Source organism: Ostrinia nubilalis, chromosome 12, assembly GCF_963855985.1.
Source record: "Ostrinia nubilalis chromosome 12, ilOstNubi1.1, whole genome shotgun sequence".
Taxonomy (NCBI): domain Eukaryota; kingdom Metazoa; phylum Arthropoda; class Insecta; order Lepidoptera; family Crambidae; genus Ostrinia; species Ostrinia nubilalis.
The window spans coordinates 10473629-10500674 of record NC_087099.1 but is presented as its reverse complement, the minus strand read 5'-3'; the positions used below and the strand labels follow the sequence as shown (position 1 = coordinate 10500674).

At 36.9% G+C, this 27046-nt stretch overlaps 1 protein-coding gene across 1 annotated transcript in view; it reads right to left on the bottom strand.

Moving 5' to 3' along the window:
- LOC135076929 (homeotic protein ultrabithorax) overlaps nt 1–27046 on the bottom strand; it is a 183421-nt gene that overhangs the window by 28812 nt on the left and 127563 nt on the right. The window contains exon 2 of the mRNA XM_063971449.1: nt 11695–12757. Coding sequence (XP_063827519.1) covers nt 12456–12757 — 302 coding nt within the window. The 3' untranslated portion in view covers nt 11695–12455. The remainder of the gene's footprint in view (nt 1–11694; nt 12758–27046) is intronic.

Below are 27046 nucleotides of genomic sequence, written 5' to 3'. Positions count from 1 at the left end.
AGGATACAAACAAGAAGAAAATGTATTAGAATGTAAAACTTGAATAAGACTCCTTTAGTAGTTGAAAATAAAAGGTTAGCTGTATTAAGGCTAATATAAATAAATAAATAAATAAAATAAATAAAAATAAAAAAGCCTTTTATTTCTTACTATACACAAAATTAACAATAAAACTAATAAACATGCTAATAAAACTAATAAACATGCTAATAATTAACATACTAATATTTAGAAGTATACTTTATTATTGAGCAAAAAAGAAGTAAGAACCCCCCGTTAGTTGGAGGTGAAGGCCTCCTCTAGAGAATGCCAAGTGTCCCTGTCGCCTGCCACGTTCATCCATTGCTCGCCAGCCACTTGCACTATGTCGTTAGCCCATCGCGTAGTTGGTCTTCCTCTCTTTCTTGTACCCGATGGACCCAGCCAAGAAGTTAATCGCTTAGTCCAACGATTATCTGTCAGACGAGCTATGTGGCCGGCCCAGCGCCACTTCAGTTTCTTGCTATAACATAGCGCATCTGTGACTTTTGTCTTTTTCCTAATATCTTGGTGTGGTATTTTTTGGATTTTTAAGGCTAATATAATGGACTGCAAAAGTAGGTAACAGGTTTTGATGTAAGTAATCCGAACACTTATTTGAGTAACCAACCATATTTTTTATGTGGTAAGTTTAACTAATTAGTTAGTAATTTATTTATTTATAGAAACCAACAGCGATACATAGATAAATATTGATCAGTGATAAGCAATTTACTCAAGGAACCATTTTATGAAGTTACATGACGCATGAAACTTTCAGCAATAAAATCGTTTTAGGTCTAGTCAAAGGCTATTTTTCACAATAAAAACGTTAAATCTTATTAGAAAATTACTTCTCACTTTGAGCTTCCAAATATGAAATGTCCCAAAAACGGTGGTACCACCGCGGGCTATCACCGTCCAGTCTAACGGGACCCATGCCGCACTTCTATTCCCTAATCTTGCAGACCTTAAAAGAGTGTTTTGTCCTTATGACGAGGGTCTTCGTAATTGGTCGGTAAATAAGGGACACAGTAGGTATGTGTTAAGGTCCCGTTACGTTGTTTAATTAACGTTGTCACGTCTTACATTTTCTAAAGCCATTAGCAGTAAGTTTGAATTTTACACATAGTTGCTGGCGTTTTGAATTTGTTATTAAAATATTTACTGGAGTCGGTCACAATTACTGCATTTGATGTAAAATTTATTTTGAACCGTGATATAGGTACCTACTTTCTTATGTTATCTACTCGTATTTAAAAATATGTCAGCTATTGATAGCGAATTTACGTTTAATTTATACAATAGATTAAATAAATAGGTAATAAACAAGAGACGATTGCATAGGAAAATAGAGAGAGGCGTACTTTAGATAAAGGTTTTGAATATCGCGTACGCTTTCTTTTGTCTACTTAATTATTTATAAACCTATAATCATCTTGAGAATCTCTCAAAGACTGTGCGTAATCAAGATGAAATCACATCACAAAATATAACAAAAGATTATTCTAATTACTTAATTAATTACTTACGCTACAAGTAATGAGCGAACTAATGTGCTAAAAATTATAAATTCTTTCTTCTTCTTCTTCTACAAATCATTATGTTGTGATACAATTACTGGTTGTATTATCTGATTAAAAGCAAATGATACCATCTACCCTATTTCTTATCAATGCAGGCGTCACCGAAACCGAGGTCGGTAAAGAAAACAGTATAACTATAAATTAGCGTATCTCTACAAGACGGATGGGGGTCGAAAAGGCCCCAGAAAAACTTAGGGTAGACCGGGTGTTCAACCCTTCCTATTTACTCGCCCTGTCGCGGACTTTGATAGAGTTTTTATTTATGTTCATTCGGGCCCCGGTGATTTAGGGTTAAAATGGAGGATGTGGAGGCGTAATTGCCGCTGTTAATTGTAATTGTTAATTTACTGGGCTTAAAATTAAGATACATGAGATTTATTTACTAACTTAAGGTGCATTCAGAGCAAGATATTTGTACTTTTGTTTAAGTGTTTAATTATGAATAGCGTGCTAAGTTTTAAATTATGATAAATGTCTAATTTAAATATTATTTTGTATTACGACGATTATGCTTCTGCATAAGATGACACGATATTTGAACATTAAAATTACCATTTATTAAAGCTCGTGATGATAAACTTGATTATATTTCAACAGAAAAAAAAAAATTGTGAAGATGTATTTAGTAATGTAAGTATTTAGGTATCATGAAAAAGATGGATAGATAAAAGGTTTCATGTCCACTTTAATTGCATTCTACCCACACAACTAAAGGTTGACTACAAATAAATATCATGGCACTAAATAATAAAAATAGATGGATCAAAAAAACCAAACTCAATCTTCGATATGAATATCGTATCTACGCATCTCCTATTTGCATACTGAAAATGCAGGTGCGCAAAACGTGAGCTGGCTCGATAAATAGGCGCGATTGACATAAATCACTCGACGCAGGCGCAGTGCGCGCCTTCACTCAATTAACTACCGCGATTTCAATTAAAACGCCTCCAGCGATTTACTGCTTTTCTAATTTATGCACTTTTGTCGCCCGGCCTCGCATTGGCTGACGCTTAGGATTCTCTTTGTAGTGTCCATTTAGATTTATTTTCTGTATAAATAAGTAAGTATTTGCGGTAAATAGACTGTAATAAGACTTTTTAGATGTTTGAAATAACTTAAGAAAGAAGATAGTCTTCTTTCCGATGAATTGAAAGTCCCTAAGTAAGTACCTAACTTATGAAACAGCTTATAATATTATGTTCTATGGCAATATCTTGTAAAGAACTACGTTTATTTTGTGTACATATGAATGGAAAGAACCCGGCCTTTGTCACACACAAGTAAGCAACAAACAAAATTTAAATTTAAAATTGTATTTTAGTATCTTACAAAGTACCTACTTCAGCAGATCTTGAAAGGTCGCATTCCCGTACAAAATTAAACGCGAAGCTAAAAATAATTTAAATGCGTTTAATTATGTATTTCAAGTGTATAAAATTTTATGGTGCACTTATAAAATGTTTACATTAAAACAAAGCTCCCACCGGCGGCACCGGCGTATTATCGAGAGTCTTATTTTCAGAAATTATCCATCAAATTTATAATCATTAAATTAAAACCAGTCTCCGTTTAGCGGGGTAGCAATTTGAATAATTAATTCATTGCAATCAGACTATCGGGATGCATAAAGCTAGGTGCTCATTTTCCCACTTCCCACTATAATTCATACGTGGTGGGCATAAAGACCAATGTTGGGTAGAACGGCAAGACGTCGACCAATCATAATCATTATGCGTGGATGCGTTTATGTAAGTAGTGGGCAGTTACCTACTGTCCGTGTAACTCGCCACGCGAGACGTCTTTGCATAAACGTTTCCCGCCCATAAATGAGCAAATGTCACTTGTCTTGCTCGTCAGGGAATATTCCCTAGCATGCGAGTGGTTGGAGGAAACTTATCAATATGTAACATGATATTAGGACGACTTAGTTTGCATACTCATAAGGTCGAGTTTAGGTCCAAACGACATAAAAATATGTATACTTGGTTAAAATGAAATCGTACGAGTAGTTCAATAGATGGAAATGTTATGAGCTTTTCTGAAGTTTCAGCAAGTGGCCAAGAGAGTTATTATTCGGAATTCTAGTAAGTATTTGATCACATTTTAAGGCTGAGTTGCACCACCTATCTTTTCGATATAACCAGAGGGTTTTTGTTACATCGAAGACTATTAAATTATTTTTTCCATAGATTGCAATTATTAAGCTTACGTTTCAAAATATAACTAACGGCAGTTTCATGCTAATGAACTTAACCGTATTTACTCCTAATTAGTGCACAATAAACAAATAGGTACTGAAAAACCATAAGCAAAAAGATCTTCCCACATCCATATTACATCCATTCATGATCATACAAACACAACGTGAGAATACTCACATAAATCTAAAGTTGTGTTCTCGCTGTTTCAATTAGGTTACTTAATATGAGAACGAATAAAGCATTGATGACAGCACTGATAACGTTACCCATGAATCAGTCATGATCCATACAAAACCATAAGTAGTTTCGTTTAAGCGGAAAATTCTATGAAAAGCGGTTCCAGTTTTTGTTTTCGACGTTCGTGCGAATTTTCTATTCGGCTGGCTTCTGCCAGATAGTGAACATTTTAAAGTCATGTGGTGAACATTTGGAAGCTTTTCTGGCAGTTTTAGCACAGTCACTTCTTAAAACTGTGTCTCTATTTGTCAAGCATGTAAGAAAGATTTTCTTTTAAGAGTAAAGAAGACAGATCGTAACTACTAGATCATTAGGCATTAAACACAAGTTTTAATCTAGCTCAGGCTAAAAAAGAGTATATACTATTAGGTAAACTCTAGCATAATAAGTTCTTATGACGCTTTTATTCTTCTTATTCTTGACGTGTCGACAACAAACCTACACAGCGTCAGCCCAAAACCACGCCACAAGAATGGCGTTGTCCGTAGCCTTCATTAAACCTTCCTGCGTGCAGTTTTAATGAATAAACTATTTATTTATTAAGAACCCCCATTCAGGTTTATTTAAGCCTGCATTGACCCAACCACTCTGAAAACAATCATACTTCGGATTCGAACCCAGGACCTCCTGATAGAGAGTCCATTTATTTATTTATTTATTTAAAATCTTTATTGCACACATAAAAATACAGTGGTACAACAGGCGAGCTTAATTTTCAAACATTGAGCATTTCTCAAACTTCTACAAAATAATTCAAACAAAACTAAAACATAGCCTTTTCAAAGACAAGTCTTCATAAGTCTATTTATATTGCAAATTGATCGGCGAGTCATTAAATAATATGATCGATTTATTGTTCCTCAATCATCTCGGACGTGACTGTGTCGACCGCTGATGCAGACATTACATTCCCATAAAAATGCCATCGCATCGTCCTTCGCGTTATATGAATCGCTTGAAAATAATCGCTCGGTTAGCTAGTGGTGCTGTATTGTCCGATGTATCGATAGTTACCTGTTTAATCGAATAGGAACCGCAGATTTATGTTATTAAAGTGTCTTTTGGATGCTAAGATCCGTCTTAAATGAAAAAAAAACTTTACAGAATGAATATTCCAATAGTCGTTACAATTTAAATAAAATTAGGATCTAACTTTCATTCTTTAATTTGTCAATAAATCACAACGAGACTTACTTTTCAAACGGTAGAGCACAGCATTACCATCATAATTACAGCATAGTACTTCTAGTCAACTTTTATCGTAATTTAACTGCGCGTTTCGGTCGATACAACCGTTTATCGATACCATCGACTGAGATTACGGTACATCACTACAGTCAACTGCTCAGTTTAACGACTATGTCGTAAACCAATAAAGTAAAAGTTGGAAGCGCGAACAAACCAATAGATAATGAACTTTTATGGTCAGTTTACAAGCTCCGTGATTGGTGTCGTAAAGGGTAGCTTTACCTATGAACCTAGGGGTTGGATGCAGTTGGAATTTGATTACTTCAGCCACATTATGCATTTGAAATGGCGTCTAGTTAAATGTTATTGGACAATAGCACCACAATAACTCAACAATTATGAAAATAGAATAGAATTTTACAGCAGTTAGAGCGTCGTTTTGTTAGCTGGCTTATTCAGTGTTTATTTCCAGTAGTAGCAGATACATTTTCAGTATTTGTAATTTGTGTAATACACAAAATGTACGTTTATATAATCTTATGAATAACACAAACATGTAAAACATAATTAAAGAACATGGCGTTACAAAAATATTCGTTAGCACCTAGCAAGTGATATTGCAGTAATTTCACGTTATAATTTCAAGCTTAACAAAACACTGGCACAATTTATAGAACCATAACTCGCGTATTATAATGCGTTGCATTTTCATTATTTTCCGTTGGATCCCTTCCAATTACGAAATGTTAAAAGTCAGTTAACATGAACAATTATGACAGCTGTGAAAAATATTGTTAGCTACACAGATGATGTACTAGATTAGCTGAAATGTTGTGGTAAAAGTATAAGAAACTGCTCTTCTAAACTGTCACTTTCTGTGATTCAAAATGGTCAAATGTAATTCCATAAACTTTGAGATAATTTACACTTTTAAACCTCGAATTATGTGTTGTGTGTCTAAGGAAGCCAGTTGTTCTTAGATATCCTCATTTTCTGATGAAAAGCTTGGCTCAAAGAAATGTGTCCCTTAATTTATTTATTCATAAATTGTATGGTCAATCTTTATTCGAAAGATACCACGAATATTAATATCAACATTTCAGCCTCATACTCATAGAAGAACTGTCAAGTAGAACAAAGTGTCCAACTGACCATAAAAACCCCAAGTAAGAGTTAGGTTTAGAAAGTATTTAACATTTGTTTTAAGCTGAATGTTGATACTGATTTTCATTAATAAATTAGGTTAATGCACAATATCAAGCGTTTGTATATTGTTTTAGCGAAAAAAAGTTTATATAAAATTGATTTTGAAGATGAATTTCCATATTTCAGCACTAGTTGTAGAGTCATAATTTGTAGGATCATTTATAAGTTCGTATTTCACAATGTAGAACAGAACCATATAACTCACATCAAGTGAAAGATAAAGGACAGTCATTATCTAGTAGACAATCAGAACATATAACTTATATAGAACAGCTATCTCTATATCTGGTTCAGTTATTGCGGTTATATTTCGTACACTCGTAAATTTGTAATGGCTAAGTTATTTTATAGGGGTTAATTCGATAACGGTTAGGGTTGGTTTATTGTGTTCATAATAGTTCGTATGTGTCCATGTTTATTGGACTTGCCTGGTTAAATAATGCCCGATAGAGCCTTTAAAATGGCGGCGGAAATTCGGTGGGGAAATATTACAATCAGCATTTTTAAATTTATACATTTGTAAAGGTTGGGGTTCGTTTTCCGTTCACATTATGGCTAAAAAGAGCATCTCTGGGATTGGCTTACATAAGATTCGTTGTGGATTACAACTCGTCAAATTCGAACTAAAATAACACAAGAACTTTAGGTTTAACGATAGTTGTATGCTTCCTAAAGTTTCTCTACAACGGCGTCTTTTCATCACAATAAACGTACAACTCGTTAATCTTTCAAAACCCGGCTATCCACCACACTTGAACGTGTAAATTTTATCAATGCATAAAAGATAATCATAATTTAAATCTAAGCACGTTTCGGAACAAAAATTAGCATTTCGTAAAGTTTACTTCGCCTTAAAGGTTTGTTTCATTTACGTCCATTCACTCCACATTCGATACCTAGCATTGTCTGCTTTGAATGCAAGAAAGGAGTTCAAAAGAGCCACCCTAGGGACACGATTTCCCAAGAACAAGGCTGTACAGTTAAAAGAGTCGTGTTCGAAAAGCCAGGCCAGGTCGGGTGGTAGATACTATCTCCTCGCACGAACTATCCTGGCACTGTGTTATTCAAATTTGACCTTTAAAACAATAGTCTTTAGATCGGCAGGAGTGTGTGGAATAATGTGAGCCATTAAGCACTTTCCAGGCAGGCAATAAAGCTTAAATTGCAATGGTAATTGAATTTGAAATACTACGCTGAAGGATTTTTAGAGAGCACACACCGAAATAGTGAAGACGCAAGATCTAAGTTGAATAAACTTTTTAGAATTATAGATTTGTTTGTCAAATATAAGTAAAAAAATATTGCCATTAGATATTTAATTAAAATATCTTACCTAAACTGCAAAGATAAATTGCTTGTTGAAATGCGTATTTAAATAATGTAGAGCTATGTCTAGTCTAACTGGAAAGCTAATGAATAATAATATACTTTAAATAAACACGAAACACTAAGTGCTGGACTACGAATAGGTAGGGTAATTGCGCCGGTTTTCCGTCCAGCTCCTGTTTTCGTCCATTTGACCGACTTGCCACAAACAAATACGGAAAATTAGAATACAAACATAACTTTCCGTGCAAGTTTGGACTTGTTACAATCTATAATATCTAAGTAACAGTTCTGCCTGCATGAAAATGTAATTTGACAAGTAATAACTCCAAAAAAATCTACGGAAGTTGCTGCTGCACACAGGTGAATGGAAAACGTCGTCAAGTTAGAAAAAAAAACGTGCCGGTAGGGAACTTTCATGGTATGTTTAATTACTGTTTTAGCTACTTTACGTAATGTTTTTGGCACGTATGTCTAATTATTAGCATAATAAACACTATTTTAAGGGTTTATTAAAGTTTTTGTATAGAAATCTTAGATAATTAAGTGGACTAATACTAGCATAACAATTTTGCAAGATTTTGGTTTTCGTCCACGTGGACGGAAACCCTAACACCTAGTTAATATTTTTAATAATCATTTTACTTTAATGGACCTACAAAATACAATGCTTTTTCTTCCAATATGATCTTTATTGCTATTACAATAAACATTTTAGTTTACGTCCACTTTTTAACAGTGATAAACCCATAAAAACCGTTAAAAAGATGTGGACGAAAACAAAAAACAGCTTTAAACGTTGTTGTGTTTTCGTCCATGACGTCATGAGCAAGCACTGGGGTGGACGAAAACCAAAATTAGCTATTCCTGTAGATTAGTTTTCGTCCATTTGTCCTTCGACCTATTGAAATATTTTCCTAAATTTAGGTAAGAAACTTATTTAAATCTTTTTGATATCATTTGAAAGCTAACAAAATTACCTTTCATATGATATACCACAATCCATAGTTACTGTATTGTAGAATTGGTTTTAAGTTAATAATTCAACTGCACCCTTTTTTCTACACAGTGGTCGAAAACTAGCGTACACTAGGACGAAAACTGATTTTTTTGGACGAAAACTAGTGAAATCGCCTATTTTGCATAAAATCTTTTTTATAAAAAAAACCGTGGTATTTACTTATTGTCATATAATATTAACGTAAAGTAGACTATATAAGGATTAAAATGACATATGATACATATGAGTAAGGGTATTTTAAGATATTCATTTCGCATCACAAAGTTGGCAACTCCGATAATTGGACGAAAACTAGCGCACTTACCTACTTACTCGATTTGAATAAACAACCAACGGCCGAGCTTTTGATATTAAAATACAGGTAAATAGTATGTTTCTAGTCAAAACGTATCTCTATTACTCACACTACATGACAGCAGCGAATATTTTGCGCATTTTTTAATATTTAAGTGCGCTATGTCATACTTTTAATTATCACATAAGGCTTAAATAAAAGTTCCTAGCGGTGCAATGTACGGTACTACCCAGCCTCGATCTTTCATCTCTCACTCGACCGGCTGCGAGTACATAATATAGCCGAGTGACCGCCCGTCCCGTCCCCCGCGCAACTCTCCTTTTATTACAAACAGGTTCGGGAGCCTTATAAAATTGCAATATTTTAATAAGAAACCGCCGCTGCATAACAATTTATTTAAATAAAAATAAAAACGTCAACGCATTGATTAATCACTCATGCATAATTCACGTTTTCATCTAATTAACTCGAAAGCGGACCGTGTCGTACACAGCCGAGGTATATCGTAATAAGCGATTATATTATGAAAATTGGCCCCTCCGAAAACTATGGAATTAGTTTTCAGCCTACAGCTAAAACTGGTTACTAAGAAAAAAACTATACTAAATTGCTCGGTTTTGTGTACAGCAAAAAGTGCCTTCGCTGACATTATTGAGTTATAGGCTGATTAAATTGATTTACTGTCGTAATTGTTCATGAAAAAGTCACATAGTTTACGCTTGGTTGTTAGAAAAAACGTATAGTATAGCTTCGTAGCGCGCTTACTGAAACGGGCGAGTTATCGGGGCATATATTGAGTTTTTATCCGGACATCTGCCTTTGTAACATTTATGCTTCAGTATGTTTTAATTAAGTGAGAAACATTGCTTGGGAGTGGCTGTTATCCCTAATTGAAAGCATACATAGGCCGGTGCGCTCATTATTTTCTATTTGTTTGGTGGCGAACATAGTTGCATAAATGAGTAATTTACTGCTCCGTCTTTAATTAGATGCCTAGGTAAGTGGCCAGTGAATAAATCAACCTTATTAAGTAATGTATCAAGTAACATTTCGGGATAATTACTAGGTAATTAGCGGTGGAAGTTGTTGGGTAACGGTGCTCTCAGTGGTCGTATTTTTATTCCCTTTTGTGGATCTTTATCTACGTTCAAGCTTGAGTTGTTCAATTTAAAGAATAAAATAATATAACATCTCTTATTATTCAGTTATTTTTATAAACTTATTAATAAAATACTTTAGTAAGTCATGAAGAGATGTTAAGTTTTTCCTGACCAAAAACATGACCTTTATTAACCCGTTGAGACGCCATTAAAATTAGAATAAAACCTCAGGCAGCGTGGTCCGATGAAGACGTTAAAAATTCGCATCGATACGCTCATGTGGGCCAACCAATAATTTTTCGTATCGCCTAAATAATTATCTGTTATCGGCGTATTGGCAGGCCGGGTCAGGCCAAAAACATGGCCGCCGTGTAACGTTAGCAACGAAAAAATCCTTATAAATTATGTAAAATAGATTCAAATTAAACATTCTAATCAAAATTATAAACAACGTTTATTGTTCCTATTATCAACGCGATTTTTATGAGACCATCAATCAAACCCAAGAAAATCTGAACAACGTTTACGATTAATTTAAGTGCAAAAAATATATTGATAATGTAATTGGTACTTTAAGTATTAGTTCTCCATCAATTAGTGTTGGTATATCTATCATTAATCAAGTGTGCAGATAGAAAAACAATTATTATTATTTGCTGCTTGGTTTTATTACTGGAAATGTACTTTACGTCTATCTCCGCTGTTGAGAAACTAACTAGCGGTAAAGTTGTCATACATTTTATCTTAATAGAAATCTAGAGTTGATATGAAAGGGTCCAATCTAAGTCATATCTAATAAGAGCCTCATTTTCTTCACTCGTAAATATTGTGTAAAATATGACTAAGTGACGTAACCCAATCAGGTGTAACAGTCACAAAACAAATCAGTAATCTCATAAAAGTTATGAATTTTCTACACAAATTTAACGAGTTGACGCGTACGTATAATGCTATTCAGCATTTCTCAACAGGAATATCTCAAACTGAATAGGCAGAAAGGCATTCGAGATATGTTTTTGTGCTGACGGTACACCGTGCGGCGCGGAATTCAGTTTTTAGCGGACGCCTGATCCTTCGCGAGCCTTATACGGCCGTCGGATGAAGCACACTATAGTCAATCCAATTAATAGTTCCCATGGAGTGTTCGGCGAGTCAATGAAGTCATTATGCATGCTTACGAAATATAAAGGCCTCTATGGAACCCGTTCTCTTATAATTTCTTTTTCAACATCTATCGGACTTGCGGTGGCAGCACTTATGCTGCCTCAAATGCCACCGCATTAACTGTTATGGCCTCGTTAAAAACAATTGACACAATGTAAACACTTATAAATAGACAGGTGTAGATAAATCGAGTGAAGACGGTCGGGAAAGATCAAACGGTTTGAATTAAAACATTGCAGAATAACAGTCGCATGGGCGATTTCAAAAATGGCGTCGCGCGCTGGTGACGAGTGAGTTTTTCGCGGCCGTCTCCACTCGTTAAATAATGCCGGGGCTGGCAAAAACTCACCTAGTCGTGTCCAGCGGCCGACGGCGCGCCCTCGCCTCGGCCTCGCTCCGCACGCGGCTTTTTCTGCCCATTCCACAGCCCAGTCAACGCCAACACACTTTTAACCCTAACTATGTACACAACTACCACCTAAATAATAACTACTTATATTTATGGCAATTTGTTTAACTTCACCGACTATTAAAACTGCAGGAACACGATCACGTTTACACTATAACTTATGCGAGAGTATTGAAGGATTAGATGGCGCGGAAGGTTATCTGTTTCACACACGAGTCCGATAATAGCAAATAATTAATTTAACTTACGACTCTTTATTACTTAGCTTTATGGGTACGAGACCGGGTCTCTTTGGTAGGCATATTAAATTTGTACAATACAGTTCGTCTCGCCGACGTCGCGCAAAACGCACTACTCCTACACTATGTTACACGGAAGAGATTCCTACAAATTGCACTGGTTTCCGAACGCCTTCGACGATTGCGAATTAATATAATAAAATCAATATAAAACAACAATAAAACAAAACCCGAAACACAAAAATAATACGACCCGTTTCTAGTCTAGCATTTAACAGTTTATTGTTCGTACATTCAATTAGAAAACATGTGTCTAGTTAAAAATTAATTTAAAAAATAATAATCACAACAACCGAACAACACTTAGATAACGAAAAAAAAATAATTACAAACAATTTACAAACACAAAGCTAGGGAGTGTTCGGCGAACTGATCGTATCACTGTTACACGGGCGCGCGCGCCTAATGTTCGGGGTGCCCTTGCGCCGCCGCGGCCGCCGCCGCAGCCGCCGCCGCCGCTTTCTGGGCTTGCGCTTGCTTCTCCTGCTCGTTTAGCTCCTTTATAGCCTGTATTTCTTTCTTTAACTTCATCCTCCGATTCTGGAACCATATTTTGATCTGTCGCTCCGTTAGACACAGCGCGTGCGCCATCTCTATGCGTCTCCTCCGCGTGAGGTAGTGATTCGTGTGGAACTCCTTCTCTAACTCTAGCGTTTGGTATCTTGTATACGTCTGTCTCCCTCGTCTTCTTAGGCCGTTCGCTCCTGCAACAAACGAAAACAGATGTTAGATAAAGGTCGTCGACTCAGTTTCAAGTGGGTACTTAAAAAGTATGTGGCGCTTTAAATGCGTTTGAATGGTGAATGGGACGGTTGTCTGCCGGCTAAGCTCAAATGACGTTACAATTGGCGGTGACGACAGCTTCATTTCGTTCGGTCGTCGAAGTTGATGCATGGTGGCAGCCCGCCTTTGGCGCGCCGACTCAATACTACTTGCAAACTTGATTAAGAAACGAGCGTGGGATTGCATACGGATTTGTTGCATGCAAATCCTCTCAGATAGTATCTAAGGTTTGAAATTTGAATACATAAAAAATCTTATGAAAGCTGCCACCTACATCGCTTATGTAATACATGCTCCGTGTCGGAAATTTCATGAAATAAATTAATCTGAACGCTCCTTCTTTTGAATTGGTTACCGAGAATTCGATTCGCGGTCGCGATAACTGAAGGCCAAGAACCGCGACTCGCGAAAATTTGACCGGCGATGGAACAGGGTTGGGCCTTGGACCCGTACATAAAAGTTTTCATCTCAATATACTTAAATAAATAAATAAAATAAATAAATAAAGTTCTTTTACAAGTCTTTAACTAATTTAAGTAGAATTATTGCTAAATTAAAGTATATTTTTGTATTTTATCCGTGATATTTACTAACAGTAGTTACCTACACAAAAAGCTTCATTCGAATTTCAGGAAGAATTGTAGCAGTCACACCATAAGGTTATACCTACTAATTTTCATATTGTGTGTGCCACCAATAATTTACTTTTATATAATGTCTATTTATTTTTATTTTAAGTACCCATTATACGCTATGTATCATCTTTAAACGTTGTCAGCCCTAAAGTCTATTGACCTCTCCATACCCGATCCCGCAGCATTGCGTGCCTCTTAATGTATAGCATTTCGAACGCACGCGGAGTGCGCATTTCCTTTTTTTCTTTGTACCCACCGAAAGTACTCTCAATAAGTACCTGTATTAAGACCATGTCGAAATTACGAGTATATTTTTTGAGTTCCAAATCGTGTGCGAAAAACGGTCGCAAAATTATGGTAGCGTTATATCAAGCACCATTGCGGTTTATTCGTAAATGAAGGCTTCTAATGGTAGAGTTTGAAGTTTTTTTGCTTCTTTACCGTTACGATTTCTATACGATGATAGCTTCTGCCCTGACTTTGCCCTCATATCATTTTTCACAAAAAATGTCTCTAGCATGGCACCAACTCATCCATCTACTAAAACTGTTCTAAACCTTAATTTGGATATTTAGTAGGTATTTACTTATCAAAATGAAAGATATTAATTTCAATGTTCTTCACTTGAGAAATTATATCTTCTCTACATACATTTTCATCTACTATTTTACCCCCACTTGCACGACAAATCATTTTTTGTTTGGAATAAAGTGTTTCACGATTATAAAAAGTTTTTAGTGCCTTCAATGATTCAACTGATGTTTAATAAAATGCATATAAACGTGTTAAAATTACCGGACTCGACTGTTTAATGCCGCCTCACCAACACGAGAAAATGTACAATAAAAGCTGGAAACCGAACCTGAGACACGCACAGACATCGAGTAATGCCTTAATTATATGTAGTACCTCAGCCCTGTGAGCTGGAAGGATCGTAAGTAGATAAACGTGAATATTTCCAGTTCATAAATAAGTGTTACTGTGGAGGTAGAGTTTCAAAAATATAATTTTCCAAATTGTCCGAAATAATTTTACTATCAGGTAGAGTTTGGATTCAGAATCTTTTTATTTAGCGTAGGAAGTCCATTCACAAGGTGGACCGACGACATAAAGGCAGCAGGAAGGCGCTGGATGCAGGCCGCTACCAATCGAACATTTTGTAAATCATTGGGGGAGGCTTATTTTCAGCAGTGGACGTTCTATGCCTGATATGATGATGATGATGGTCTATTTATTTGATACCAATAACAGTGTGTGTAGAATAAGTTCTATTAGTGACATAGCCTTCATACTTCGTGATGACCAAACCACAAGACCAAAGATATTTATTTGTGAAATCAATACAAATCCCATCATTATTTCTACCTACTTTGCCAAACGACCTCCGTAAGACCCCCTCGCACATAACTCCGACCAAAAGCGACCGACCACTTCTCGTATTTTAAATTAGACGGAAGCTTAAGTGCAACCTTTTTAATTATTAACAAAAATTCCGGCCGGAGTAGTGGTTAATTGAGTGATACTAATTACCTAAGCCGTAAGAGCCTCGACGTAAATATCGGACCTTTCTTTCTACGTTAGGGATTAAACCTTAGCTTTGTATTTATGTTGATTAGTTGAGAAGTGGACTTGGGACACTTAATGTAATTGGAACAGTACGACAATATTGCGTAGGGCGGGCGGTTGATTGAAAACTTCTTCCATGCCTTTTTTGTGGAACTGGAACAAAATGCTCTAGAACATGGATCCATTTTCTTAGTACACATACTAAGAAAATAGATTCAATATTCTCTGAAAAACTAAATATGTATTGTTTAAACAAGACATTGGATCCATTTTCTAGATATTACGTGCTACGATTACTTACTCAGGCCTGAATACTCTTTTTTGTGGAGCGCAATTTTCAAATCCAATCAGTTAACTTTTGTATGAGGTTTTTACACACAATACCAGTAAGTACTACATAATAATATTATCTCATAATACAGGTCAATGTTTCATAAAGTGCCCACTTGAGTCCAACTGATGCTGCGACTCTTCAGTTATTTTGATTTCCCAATCCATTTTTGACGCTCCCTATTTATTATCACACCAATTATATGTCCCAAGCTTGTGTCTGTTCCAGCATATGCAAGCAAAAATGTCACACATGTCACTAATTAGGGCACTGTTCCACTGTCAATTTACGCTTGTAAATTCACCTCAAAATCTTGAGTGCGCCATAAAAGCAATAAACATGACGCAAATGACTTCATTAAGGTCTTGGGCGGGGTTTGCGGTGGCAAAAAATACGTGAAGTGTGACCCGGGCTTTAATAGGTATATAATGGTGCCGAATGTTTCCGACAGAGGGCCGACGTCATCTGCGTGTGCGCTTACGGTTTCCGGAGGGCGGGAGGTATCCTGTTACACAGATAGCTGAATGGTAGGTAAATGCGGTTTAAGTGGAATGTGAGAAATATGACACTTCCAAGTCTCATCGATGGATAGAGAAGTTCCTGGAAAAGCTCCTGTCTAATTAAGTGTGGAACTAAATGCAGTGTACAATTTTGGATAAAGTTACCTAAATTGACATCGGAAAGGTCTTTTGAAATATTTTTTGTCCAGATACATTGAGTACCTAAGTATGAATAGCGCGTACTCTGTACGTTGGATGAATAGGGATACATATATATCTGCAGCACTTCCCATGAAGCTTATTGTTGTAAATGAAACCATTAAAATCTAAATTTCTTTACAGCTACACAACATAACCGAGCTCTCTTTCCATGAATATGGAAGAACCGCAAAATGTCTTTTTATCTAAAACGAGCGAGTTAACTACAGTAATCTGACCCGTGGAGATTGACTTCAAAAGAAAAAGACAAAGGAAGTTCCAGGGAAATCGGTCGCATCCTGCCGAATTAGAGTGGGTCTTCACGTCTCTAAGTTATATCGATATGATGACATTTTAATGCACGAGAAACTATTCAAACCATAATTTTAGATTAATGATGACGATAAATATTAATGCAGTCAACAACAACAACCAATACCGATATGAAGAAGTTGAGTTGAAAGTTGGGCGTTGGATTACTCACAGTCATATTCTGGCTTCTAGTACGCTTAGAAGGTACCATTCCGAACACTCTGGAGAACTACTTATAAAGACTATTTGCCTCCCAAAAATCTTTATGGACCTTTCAAATTTACTAGCTGTTATGGAAACACCAAATCGATAAGAATCGGCCCATCACTACATCCAAGATGTTCGAACAAGTGTCGCCAACCCGTTCGGCGTTCTGCAACACGTGCAAACAAAAGAACGTGCCCCTCCCTGGCCTTACGACAAAAGGATTGCGCAAGTTACGCAGTCGTAAAGAATTTAGGACTAAGACGTATAGCTCGTAAACCGCCCTTAAATCTCAATGGTCCCGCAATTGCGGGGGACATTCGAAACAACTGTTGTTTAGTCCAACGGTTTAATTGTTACTAATTCGTAAAACTTTTACACGTGATTTACAACTGTTCCAGTATTGGTGTAGTATGAGGAGGTTTGGTAGAGTCACTTCGCACATTAACTTGACCAAAAAAGTAATGATACCACCTGAAAAGGTATGTTAATCGCATTGAATACCTAGCACCATAAAATGTATAGAATAACAAACTAATTTAATTAATTAAGCTGTAAGTCAAAGTCCAAAGTCTACATTATTTTGAATCGTTGTCCTGATAGACGAGAAAAGAAAAATTTTCAAAAACGTTCAAATAAATAATAATACGACTAACTAATTTGACCAACATCAACTCTCGTTGTCACCGCTGCAATTCCTGTGTAGCCAGGAGTCAAGTTTGTCCCATTATATCAGGGAAAATCAAGAACCCACAACAGTATGAAGCACAATAACTAATGATGATAAACCTTCTCCATGTTTTTCTATTATGGCACTAACTTTGGCACTTTTTTGGGACATGTGCGAGGAAGTGCTGTTGACACTCGTAAATCGTCTTAACGACGCAAATGATCGTGCCTTTTTTACAGAAGACATCTGGACGGGCCCTAGGAGCCTTTTGTGGTATTTTTAGAAAGAGTTAGACATGCTGCGCTTGTATTTTTAAAGAGACAATGAGCTTGAACCCTTGGTGTAACCATATTCGACGATATTTTTTTATAAATATTGTACAACCGGGCATCAATGGAAGCTAAAGACTTTACATCTTTAAAAATATTATCTTCTCCAGTAGTTAGGTGAACGCAACTAAAGTTTCGCACGTAATTGGTCCAAGAATTAGTTGAATACATGCACTAATGAATGAAAAGTTACTTCAAAATTAGCTTGAAGACGATACAGTTCATCAATCAAAGGTCCCAGTTGATGATGTCATTACTTGTCAGACGCCTACAGATGACGTAGTCATCACTCGTCAGTTGCAACCAATGAAAGAAGACTTAAGTACATAACCACCTCAATATCTGTCAAAGGTTCCAAGCTTTTCTATTGTTCTTAGTCACACATAAACTAAACTGGTCCTAGCAAGAGCAGGCTGTCGGCTAAACGTCGCTAAGTGATTCCGTTTGCATATTTCGAGGAAGGGCCGCATTAAAACCGATCACGTAGGCGGCTGCCCACGCGCACAATTTTCTCCGATAAAATTATGTAAAGTAGATATTTGCGCACTGTGTCTAATGAGGCGAATTAAGATAACACAGAACACGTTCTACAAGCTAATAAATGAATCTAGGACTTGTCTAGCCATCCAGACGGCTATTTGTCGCAAGTATATAATTTTTACTTTATTTATAGCCCGGTGGGGTCGCATTTAACAGACATTATGCATGTTACATAACATGTCTACTCGATGACATATATGCATATTAAAGTAGACTGTGATTATGCTGTTATGAAATTTAAGGGTATGATTGAGGTGCAGGGTCGAGAATGTGTTATTATATGACAATTTGCGAAACTTAACGTCAACTATGTAGCTAATTCGTTATAAATACTATTGCAACATGCTACCATATGCTATCTTACATAGAAACTGGTCAAGACTTAATTTCAAAAATAATATACAGCATCGAATTTTGCTTTTGACGGCATACCCCGATAAGCTTCCTTACATAGCATAATTTAATTCAGAAAACCTTATTAATAATTCATAACACTTTTAGGCAAAAATCAAAGATAAATTCGGGCTTCCATCAAACCAGGAGATTGGGGGCATCACCAAAAAAAGAGAACCAGTTGCAAAAACTGTATGCGGCATACACAATTATGTACAGTACATAACGACCTAATAATCGACGCATTATCTCTGGCCATGTTCATGTTTTTTGTTTCCTAAAAATTATCATCTCATTTCCCTTGATTGGTGGAGATAATGGCTGCTGTACGAATTTCCCTTATTACATATTCGCGGGCAATCTGACACAGTGTATAATAAGTCAAATTGGGAAGTCGAATTGCAAATTGCGAGATTGCAGCACACTGGTGAGAAGACAGCCGAAATTGTTGTAGCTATAGTATACTGTGTATGTAGGTGCCGCCCCGCGACTTGGGTGGTCCGAGGACGGTGATGTAAGGTACATAACGTGTAGGCGACTCCTGCGCTCATATCTGTGAGCTATGTAAAATAAGAGCACTTGAGTTGTGGTATCAATGCGCGCCTTAATTAAACTTGTAAATAGAGTCAGCAAAACAAACTTTGCAATTAGATTTACATCTTTAAACATACAAGCCACGAATTAAAGTTACGACTTAGAAGTTAGATCGTAAACATATTGTGCAGCTTCCATCTCGGCTCTTCTATTCAGATGAAAATTTTATTTATGTTTACATCCATAATTCCCATTCCTTTAAAGATAAGGCGCCGCTATGAGCACTCGTAAATCCCAATCGATTCAAGTTTAATCCAATATTGATGCTGTAAAAACGTTATCCGCTTAGGGCGGCACGTCAAAACTAATCTTCGCCGTAATTTCGATAGAGGCCGCTGCCGCCGTCCAATCAGTCCGCTAGATGTGTATCGAGCTGCTTGTTATCGAAGAGGCACAATATGAATAATACATTAGTGGCTACCTCGGATACGTGCACTCTTAAATTGGCGAAGCTTAATTGACTGAAAGCTTGAAAATGAAACACGGCCGAGCAAGGTTTCCTCCGCCGGCCGCTTTTTATGCGGACCGTACCTGACGGACCGCATAACGGAATCAATTTAAATTGGTTATGTGAGATTGCGTACAAGGGTAAGGAGTCTACCAAATGAATTTCTTAATTCGTGAACGATTTTTTTTTGGCTTGTGGACAGTTTTTGATTGGAACCAGGATTTTCCAATAAGATTCGAAGTCGGACTGAGCATAAATGTTTGCAACATTTAGGTAGGTATTCATAGTGAGATTACAGAAATTACAGAACCGATATTAGGTAAGTATTTATTAAACCATGAACATTATACAATTTCAAGAACCATTATTATATTCTAACCGCAATTTCTTGTAAATCGAGCTTTAAAATGTGCTACGACAAGGCCTAAAGCTCGACTACTCTGCCCTAATTATCTTGTACCTATTACTCTTGTGTTTTATGCAAATCACTTTAATTTTCCTCCACATATAACAACATTGAATTACATATCTCGTAAAGAAACCAAACAAACAACCGCACCCTCAAGTTGTCACAAAAGATAATCGCCTGAATTTAAAGTAACCATCATCCATCCTTTACTTGGAAATATTAAAATTAAACAATTATTAAGCCACCAGTAATAGCCTTCCGATCTGTCCCAATGGAAACGTTCAGAATACCATGTATGTATTTAATATGATGTGAAGATAGCTATTAAAGTAATTGCGGTGCAGGCCACGAAAAATGAGGCATTGAAAAAGAACGTCTGGGGGCGTTCCGTGGAGAAAATTATCATTTTTGCACGCAAAATGGCGTCGCCAACCTGATTCTTTTTTCTGGTTTGCCCCTAGATAATAATTTCGATGGTAAATGCAAATTGCAAAATTACTGGCCGCGAGATTGACATTGCCGAAACCATGGCGAAACCGAATTCAAGTTTTGAGCCAAAACCTGTTCAGAACTCCGCTCCCTTAAAATTTCATAAACAATATCGCGCGCAATCCACTTCAATAAACCACCTCATTGATCAGTAAATAAATGTACCCCGGAACAATGGTTGAACCCTTTGGATATCACTTTTGGATATATTGGCCCGATATTAGCCCATAGATCAGGGTCGAACGCAATAAAAATGTAAGGTCCCCAGTGGATTAGGACAAACCCTGACGTATGTGACATGTGGAAGCCTCGGACTTTCTTATCTAAAGGGGAGGCATCCGACGCTATTTCAAATCAATTTTGGACAGCACTTAAAACACTAATGCGTGCGTGAGACGTGCGTGATGCTCGGAGCAGGCGGGCGTCATTAACATGACGAATACGTCAGCTGTTACTTCATATTAATGGCGCCATAAATCTATAATAGTCACGTATTAAATACGAGGTCGTGTTGCGAATAATTCGCACAATGCTCCAATGACAGAAACATCTATATTCAGGGGCGCGATTGTGCGTGTATCAGCCAAAAATAAACATATCCATTCACGCAAATAATTTCGACATAAAGCAAGCTGGAATCAACGTTAACAAGATGCAGCTGTTGCGATCTCTCAAACGAGGATCATTTGAAAAACTCGTTGGAGTTTTCGAAAATAGAATATAAAATGTGTCACTCCTTCCCAAATAAATCAGCTGTGATTAATGATTGCGAGTTAGGAGCGGTGCGCTCCGCGTGACGGGATAGCGCTCATTGGGTGGCGCGGTCGCCATGTTGCCGCGGGCTTGTACCTGTCAAACTTTGAAATATGGCCGCTGGCTTTCTCTAGTGCGCGCCTTGTCTTAAAATACCCGGCTAAATTAACCGGACCATGAACATGAAATCGCAAATAGAATGGTCCGCCCTCACAAAAAAGCACCATTGTATCAAAGAAAAGCTTCATAGCAAAAAAACATCAACTTTTTATTTGATGGGATTTTTGTAAAATTGACGCATTGTTCCGCAGCGATAATTTTAATACGAAAAATAAAACTTTTGATTTATATTTTGACACTTTAAGCCAAAACATTTATTTTTGTAATCTCTAATTTATTGGTGTTATAAATATCGCATCGTGACGTGTGATTCTGATAAAGGTTTTTAATGGTTGTGCATATCAAATTTCGGGTCTGTGGTGGGCATAGATCAGACAAAAAATATATTTTTTCTCTTTTTATATTTAAATAGCTTAATTGACCACACTTTATAGAAGAACAAGAAGAGTTAACGCTTTAATATGGGCAATCGACAAACCACCAACTACTTAGGTTACACAAACGCGAATCATACAGCAACTATAGTAATCTTCTTCAATATCGTGTTATCCCAACTAATATTATAAATGCGAAAGTAACTCTGTCTGTCTGTCTGTCTGTTACGCTTTCCCGCTTAAACCTCGCAACCGATTTTGATGAAATTTGGCATAGAGATAGTTTGAGTCCCGGGAAAGAACATAGGATAGTTTTTATCCCGGTTTTTGAAACAGGGACGCGCGCGATAAAGTTTTTCTGTGACAGACAAAATTCCACGCGGGCGAAGCCGCGGGCGGAAAGCTAGTTACTTATAAAGCGATACGATTTGCGTACCGACAGCAAAAGAAACCCCAGATAATAACACAAAACGATAAATGCTACCTTAGCTTAGAGCCTTGTTTTTATGATTTCTGCTACTGAGGATTTGATTCATGTATTCAATTGCTTTCAACAACTGCTTTTTTTTAATTCTTAAAAATTGTTAAGGTTTTACGAATTATATTAAAATCAGCTAGCGGGAAATTCTACAGCAAGAAGATTTGTTTTTCAAAGATAGTCACAAAAAACTGCAAATCGTATCTGAATTTGCCAAGTCGGTAAAAATAAATGTTTTTGTCAATTTTGCCAACGCTACACTTTCAATGAATGCAATAAAATACGAGTTGAAATAAAATCGTGGTTCAAGACATGCCCCATTAAATTGATAGCCTGAAAACCCTATCCATAATGCGAACCAGCCGCAAAGCGATTGTTGACTTAGGTACTCATAAAGGTGGATATACATTAGAGCAGGGTTTCTCAAACAGGGGTACGCGTACCCCTAGGGGTACGCCATTCGAGGGCAAGGGGTACGCGACAACATTTACGTAATGGCGGCTCTATAACTGGAAGGCGCGCATGACCGACATGCATAGCGGCGCGCGCGCGACTGACTGAATTCGTAGCTCGCTCGCTCTCGCGCGACTCGCGCGCCCCGCCGCCCTCCCCCGCCGTTTACGAGTAGGTACTTACACTGTACTCCGTTTTTGATTCATTTGTTTTACTTTAATGTGTGAGCATATGCGCTTTTTTCGTTGACAGTAAAATAAAAACAAAGTACTTTCAATACATTCACGCGGTTAGCTAGTTTTCAAAATGAATGAGTGGTTAAAAACTGGGTCATTACGCAGAAAATGTCCAAGTAATACATCCAGTTCGCAACCTGCACAAAGTACATTTACTCCAACTGCGTCTACTTCTGCTGAAAGTTCAGTTTTAAACGAAAATCCTGCGACATCGAGAGAACAAGAAAACACAACATCATCGACAAAAAAAAGGAAATATGACGAAGATTATCTGAAAATTGGATTTACGTGCAAAGAAGAATCTCAGTACCCAGAGCCACAGTGTGTAATATGTTCAGAAGTTCTCGCAAATAGCGTGATGAAGCCATCATTGCTGCGAAGACATTTGGAAACAAAACATCCGCAGTATGTAGACAAACCTATAGATTTTTTTGTTCGAAAAAAGAAAGAGTTGGATTCTTCGAAAAAGACTATGAAAACCGTTTTGGCTACTAACTCTGAATATTTACGTGCGTCTTTCCTTGTGGCATATAAAATTGCAAAGACTGGCAAGCCATACAATATTGCTGAAGAGTTGATTTTACCAGCAGCTAAAGATATGGTCAGTTGTGTATTGGGAGATAAATTTTCGAAATTGTTGGATAAAATACCACTTTCAAATGATACAGTTGCACGTCGCATTCATGAAATGGCACATGATGTTGAACATCAACTCGCGCAACGATTACAAAATAATTATTACGCGATTCAAGTTGATGAATCAACAGATATTAGTGGATTACCGAATTTACTTGGGTTTATTAGATATGTGTATAAAAATAAATGTGAAGAAGATTTTTTATTTTGTAAGACCTTGGAGTCTACTACGAAAGGAGAAGATATTTTTAACACTATTCATGATTTTATTGAAAAACATGGCATTGATTGGACAAAGTGCGTTGGCATATCCACTGACGGTGCAAAGGCCATGACAGGAAGGATATCTGGACTAATATCCAGGATTAAAAATCTCGCTCCTGAAGTCAAAAGTGTGCATTGTGCGTTGCACAGAGAAGCATTGGCGAGCAAGAAAATACCTGATGATTTAAAAACAGCGCTTTCAGAGGTCGTCAAAATAATCAATTACATAAAAGCGCGACCGCTAAATTCAAGACTTTTCGCATTATTATGCCGAGACATGGGTAGTGAACATGTTTCACTATTGCTACACTGTGAAGTTCGCTGGTTATCAAAAGGCAAGATATTAGCTCGGTTTGTTGAACTTCGTCACGAAATCTATATATTTTTGAAAGACAGTGACTTCAACCTTAAATTCCGATTTGAAGATGAAACATGGCTTGAAAGAGTAACTTATTTAGCTGACATTTTTTCTTGTCTCAATGAGACGAATGCTTCTATGCAAGGATCCACGTGCACTGTATTCACTGTGCACGACAAAATAAACGCACTTATAAAAAAAATAGAATTTTGGAAAACCTGCTTGAGATCAAATATCTTTGAATGTTTTCCTCTTTTGCATGAATTTATCACAACGAACGCCTTATCCGTGGATTCCGAAACGAAGGCTGAAATCGTTCTGCATCTTTCTCAGCTCTCCGACGAACTGAAAAGGTATTTTCCGGATATTGATAATGCTCAAGATGGCTGGATTCGTAACCCGTTTGCGGTTACGAACGAGAGCATAATATCTAGTTTGACTATCAAGCAACAGGAGTCATTAATAGAAATGTCCGCGGATGAAACTCTTCAAGCTGATTTCAAAACGTTGCCTTTGATAGATTTTTGGGCAGCTAGACAGTCAGAGTATTGCGAACTCTCACGCAAAGCGGTGAATTTCCTTTTACCCTTTGCTACAACATACTTATGTGAGAGTGGATTTTCACACCTGGTCATGATAAAAACTAAGTACAGAAATCGACTTGATGCCGAGTCAGAATTAAGGTTAAAATTGACCAAAATTACACCTACAATTGAATCCCTTTGCAACAAGAAACAAGCACATCCATCACATTAATATTAAAAATACATTTCTTTTGGCACTATGTTTCTTACCTTTTATTTCAAATAAAAACCTTATTTTCTTCAATAGTCAATTTTATTATTTCCTTGGGGGGGGGGGGGGGGGGGGAGGCAATTAATGAGTTAGGGGTACGCTGTCACCTGGAAATTTTAACAGGGGTACGTGGTGCCAGAAGTTTGAGAAACCCTGCATTAGAGCATTTACTTGTAACAGAACATCGAGCCGTCTGTAATATCCAAATGTCCTTTCTAACCTAACTGGAGCACGAGCTTAGATGTATTGTTATATCTTAATTTAGCAAACCAATGACAATTTGTGTGACATTTCAAAAAGCAAAGGCACGACCCAGACGAAGCAAGTCACGAAGAGTGAGGTTGAAATAGAAAGGAAGGTGACAAGTAAGTAAATGCTCATTCGTCGTCGAGGTTTAGGTCAAAGAATATTTTGAGCATTCGCAGGAATGCGAACATTACATTACTTACTGGTAATCAATAAATCAAATAATCATTACTTACTGATTATAATCGCTCTCCCCGATTGAGCTTTTATTATTCGTAAGAACATCACGTGGAAAACTTCAAGAAAATTGTTGTAATCTATGCTCACCCTAAGGCTAAACGCATTACCTGGTTGAACCGCAAGACGCACGCGCCGCGTTCGCCAATTTTAATAATTCTTTCTTTAAACACTTATCAAATAGTATGCACTAAACTTCATCATCATCATTTCAGCCATAGAGTCATTTCAAATGAGGAGATCCGTAAAAGAACTAAAGTCGCTAACATAGCCTGACGGATTAGCAAGCTGAAGTGGCAATGGGCATGGCACTAAACTTACTACATTGAAAAATAATTACTACACCTGTACGGTACTGGAAAATTATTTCGAATTTCAGTGAACTTGGTGTGCGTTAGACCTAAACGTATTATTTCCCAACGCGAAGGCTTTCATTCATAGTACCGAGGTGTAGGGCGTAATGCAGCTGATTGGAAAATTGCTTAAGATTATCTGAAGATGCGAAATGTTGAGACCTATTATTACAGCTTGAGGATTAGTGTTGTAACCTTATGTTACTTATGAAGTAACTAAACTTCCTGATAAGCACGTGTTCACTGTTAGGCTGTAAGTATGTTTTCAATTTTGTAATAGTTAAAGGCAGAAACAAGAAGATAAATGTAGAGACAAATAAGACATGATCTTGAATATAAAAATACAATGTGGTACTTTTCTCCCTATTCAAGTTTAACTTTTCAACTCCTCAACTCGTAGCCAAAAGTAAACATAATATAAACGTAAAGACGGCAATATCAATAAATTATCCCCATATCCTCACTTTAAATCTCCGACATTCGGAACTCGAAAACTTGGAATCCTTGAGCTTAGGATATTCCGAAAATTTCAAGCAGAAAGACAAAACAAAGTCACCTGCAAGAGTTGGTATTCAAGCTCGCAACGTAACTTGGGCGTAGCCGGCTAAGTTAGAGTTGAGTAAAGAAACCGCAGCGCCGCGCTGTCTGAAGAGCGACTTAAATCTCAGCTAACTTAGGACGAGGATACAAGATCCGTCTAAGACGCCAATTGAAGTATTAAAAATATGTTTACGTACAAATTCAGACCCAATTTCATACAGTAATAAACGATATCAATAACGTATTTGTCAAACCGCCCTACTTGCTAGTTTTGTTACTCTCAGAAACTTTAAAACGCGAGTCTCAAGTTCGAAAAAAAAATAAAGCATGGATTCCATCATAGGAACAAAGTAATGCTATGTTATAAATTAAGTTTTGACAATCAGTTCGTGTTGGGGAAGCCGCGGGCGAAAAGCTAGTAAATAATAAATCAAGAACATAATAAAAGTAGATACTTTGGACTTTGGATTAAAATTTTCATTTCAGATAGGTAAAGAAGAATTGGCGTAACGGATTACGTACGCGGTTAGCCCATTTAAACCATACAGGCTTCAAGCACAATTAATCTTGGTCGAATCAAAAAGTTTGCAATACAACCTTTTGAACTTCTGACGTTGAAGCTTGAACTTTTCTTTGTGCGAGCTTTTTGGACGTAATTATGTGCTACATTCAAAAGTTCAGAGCTATTAGCGGCCATATTTCTGCGAGAAAGCCACATTTATGGTGTTTTTTATTGCTTTCGGTTATGC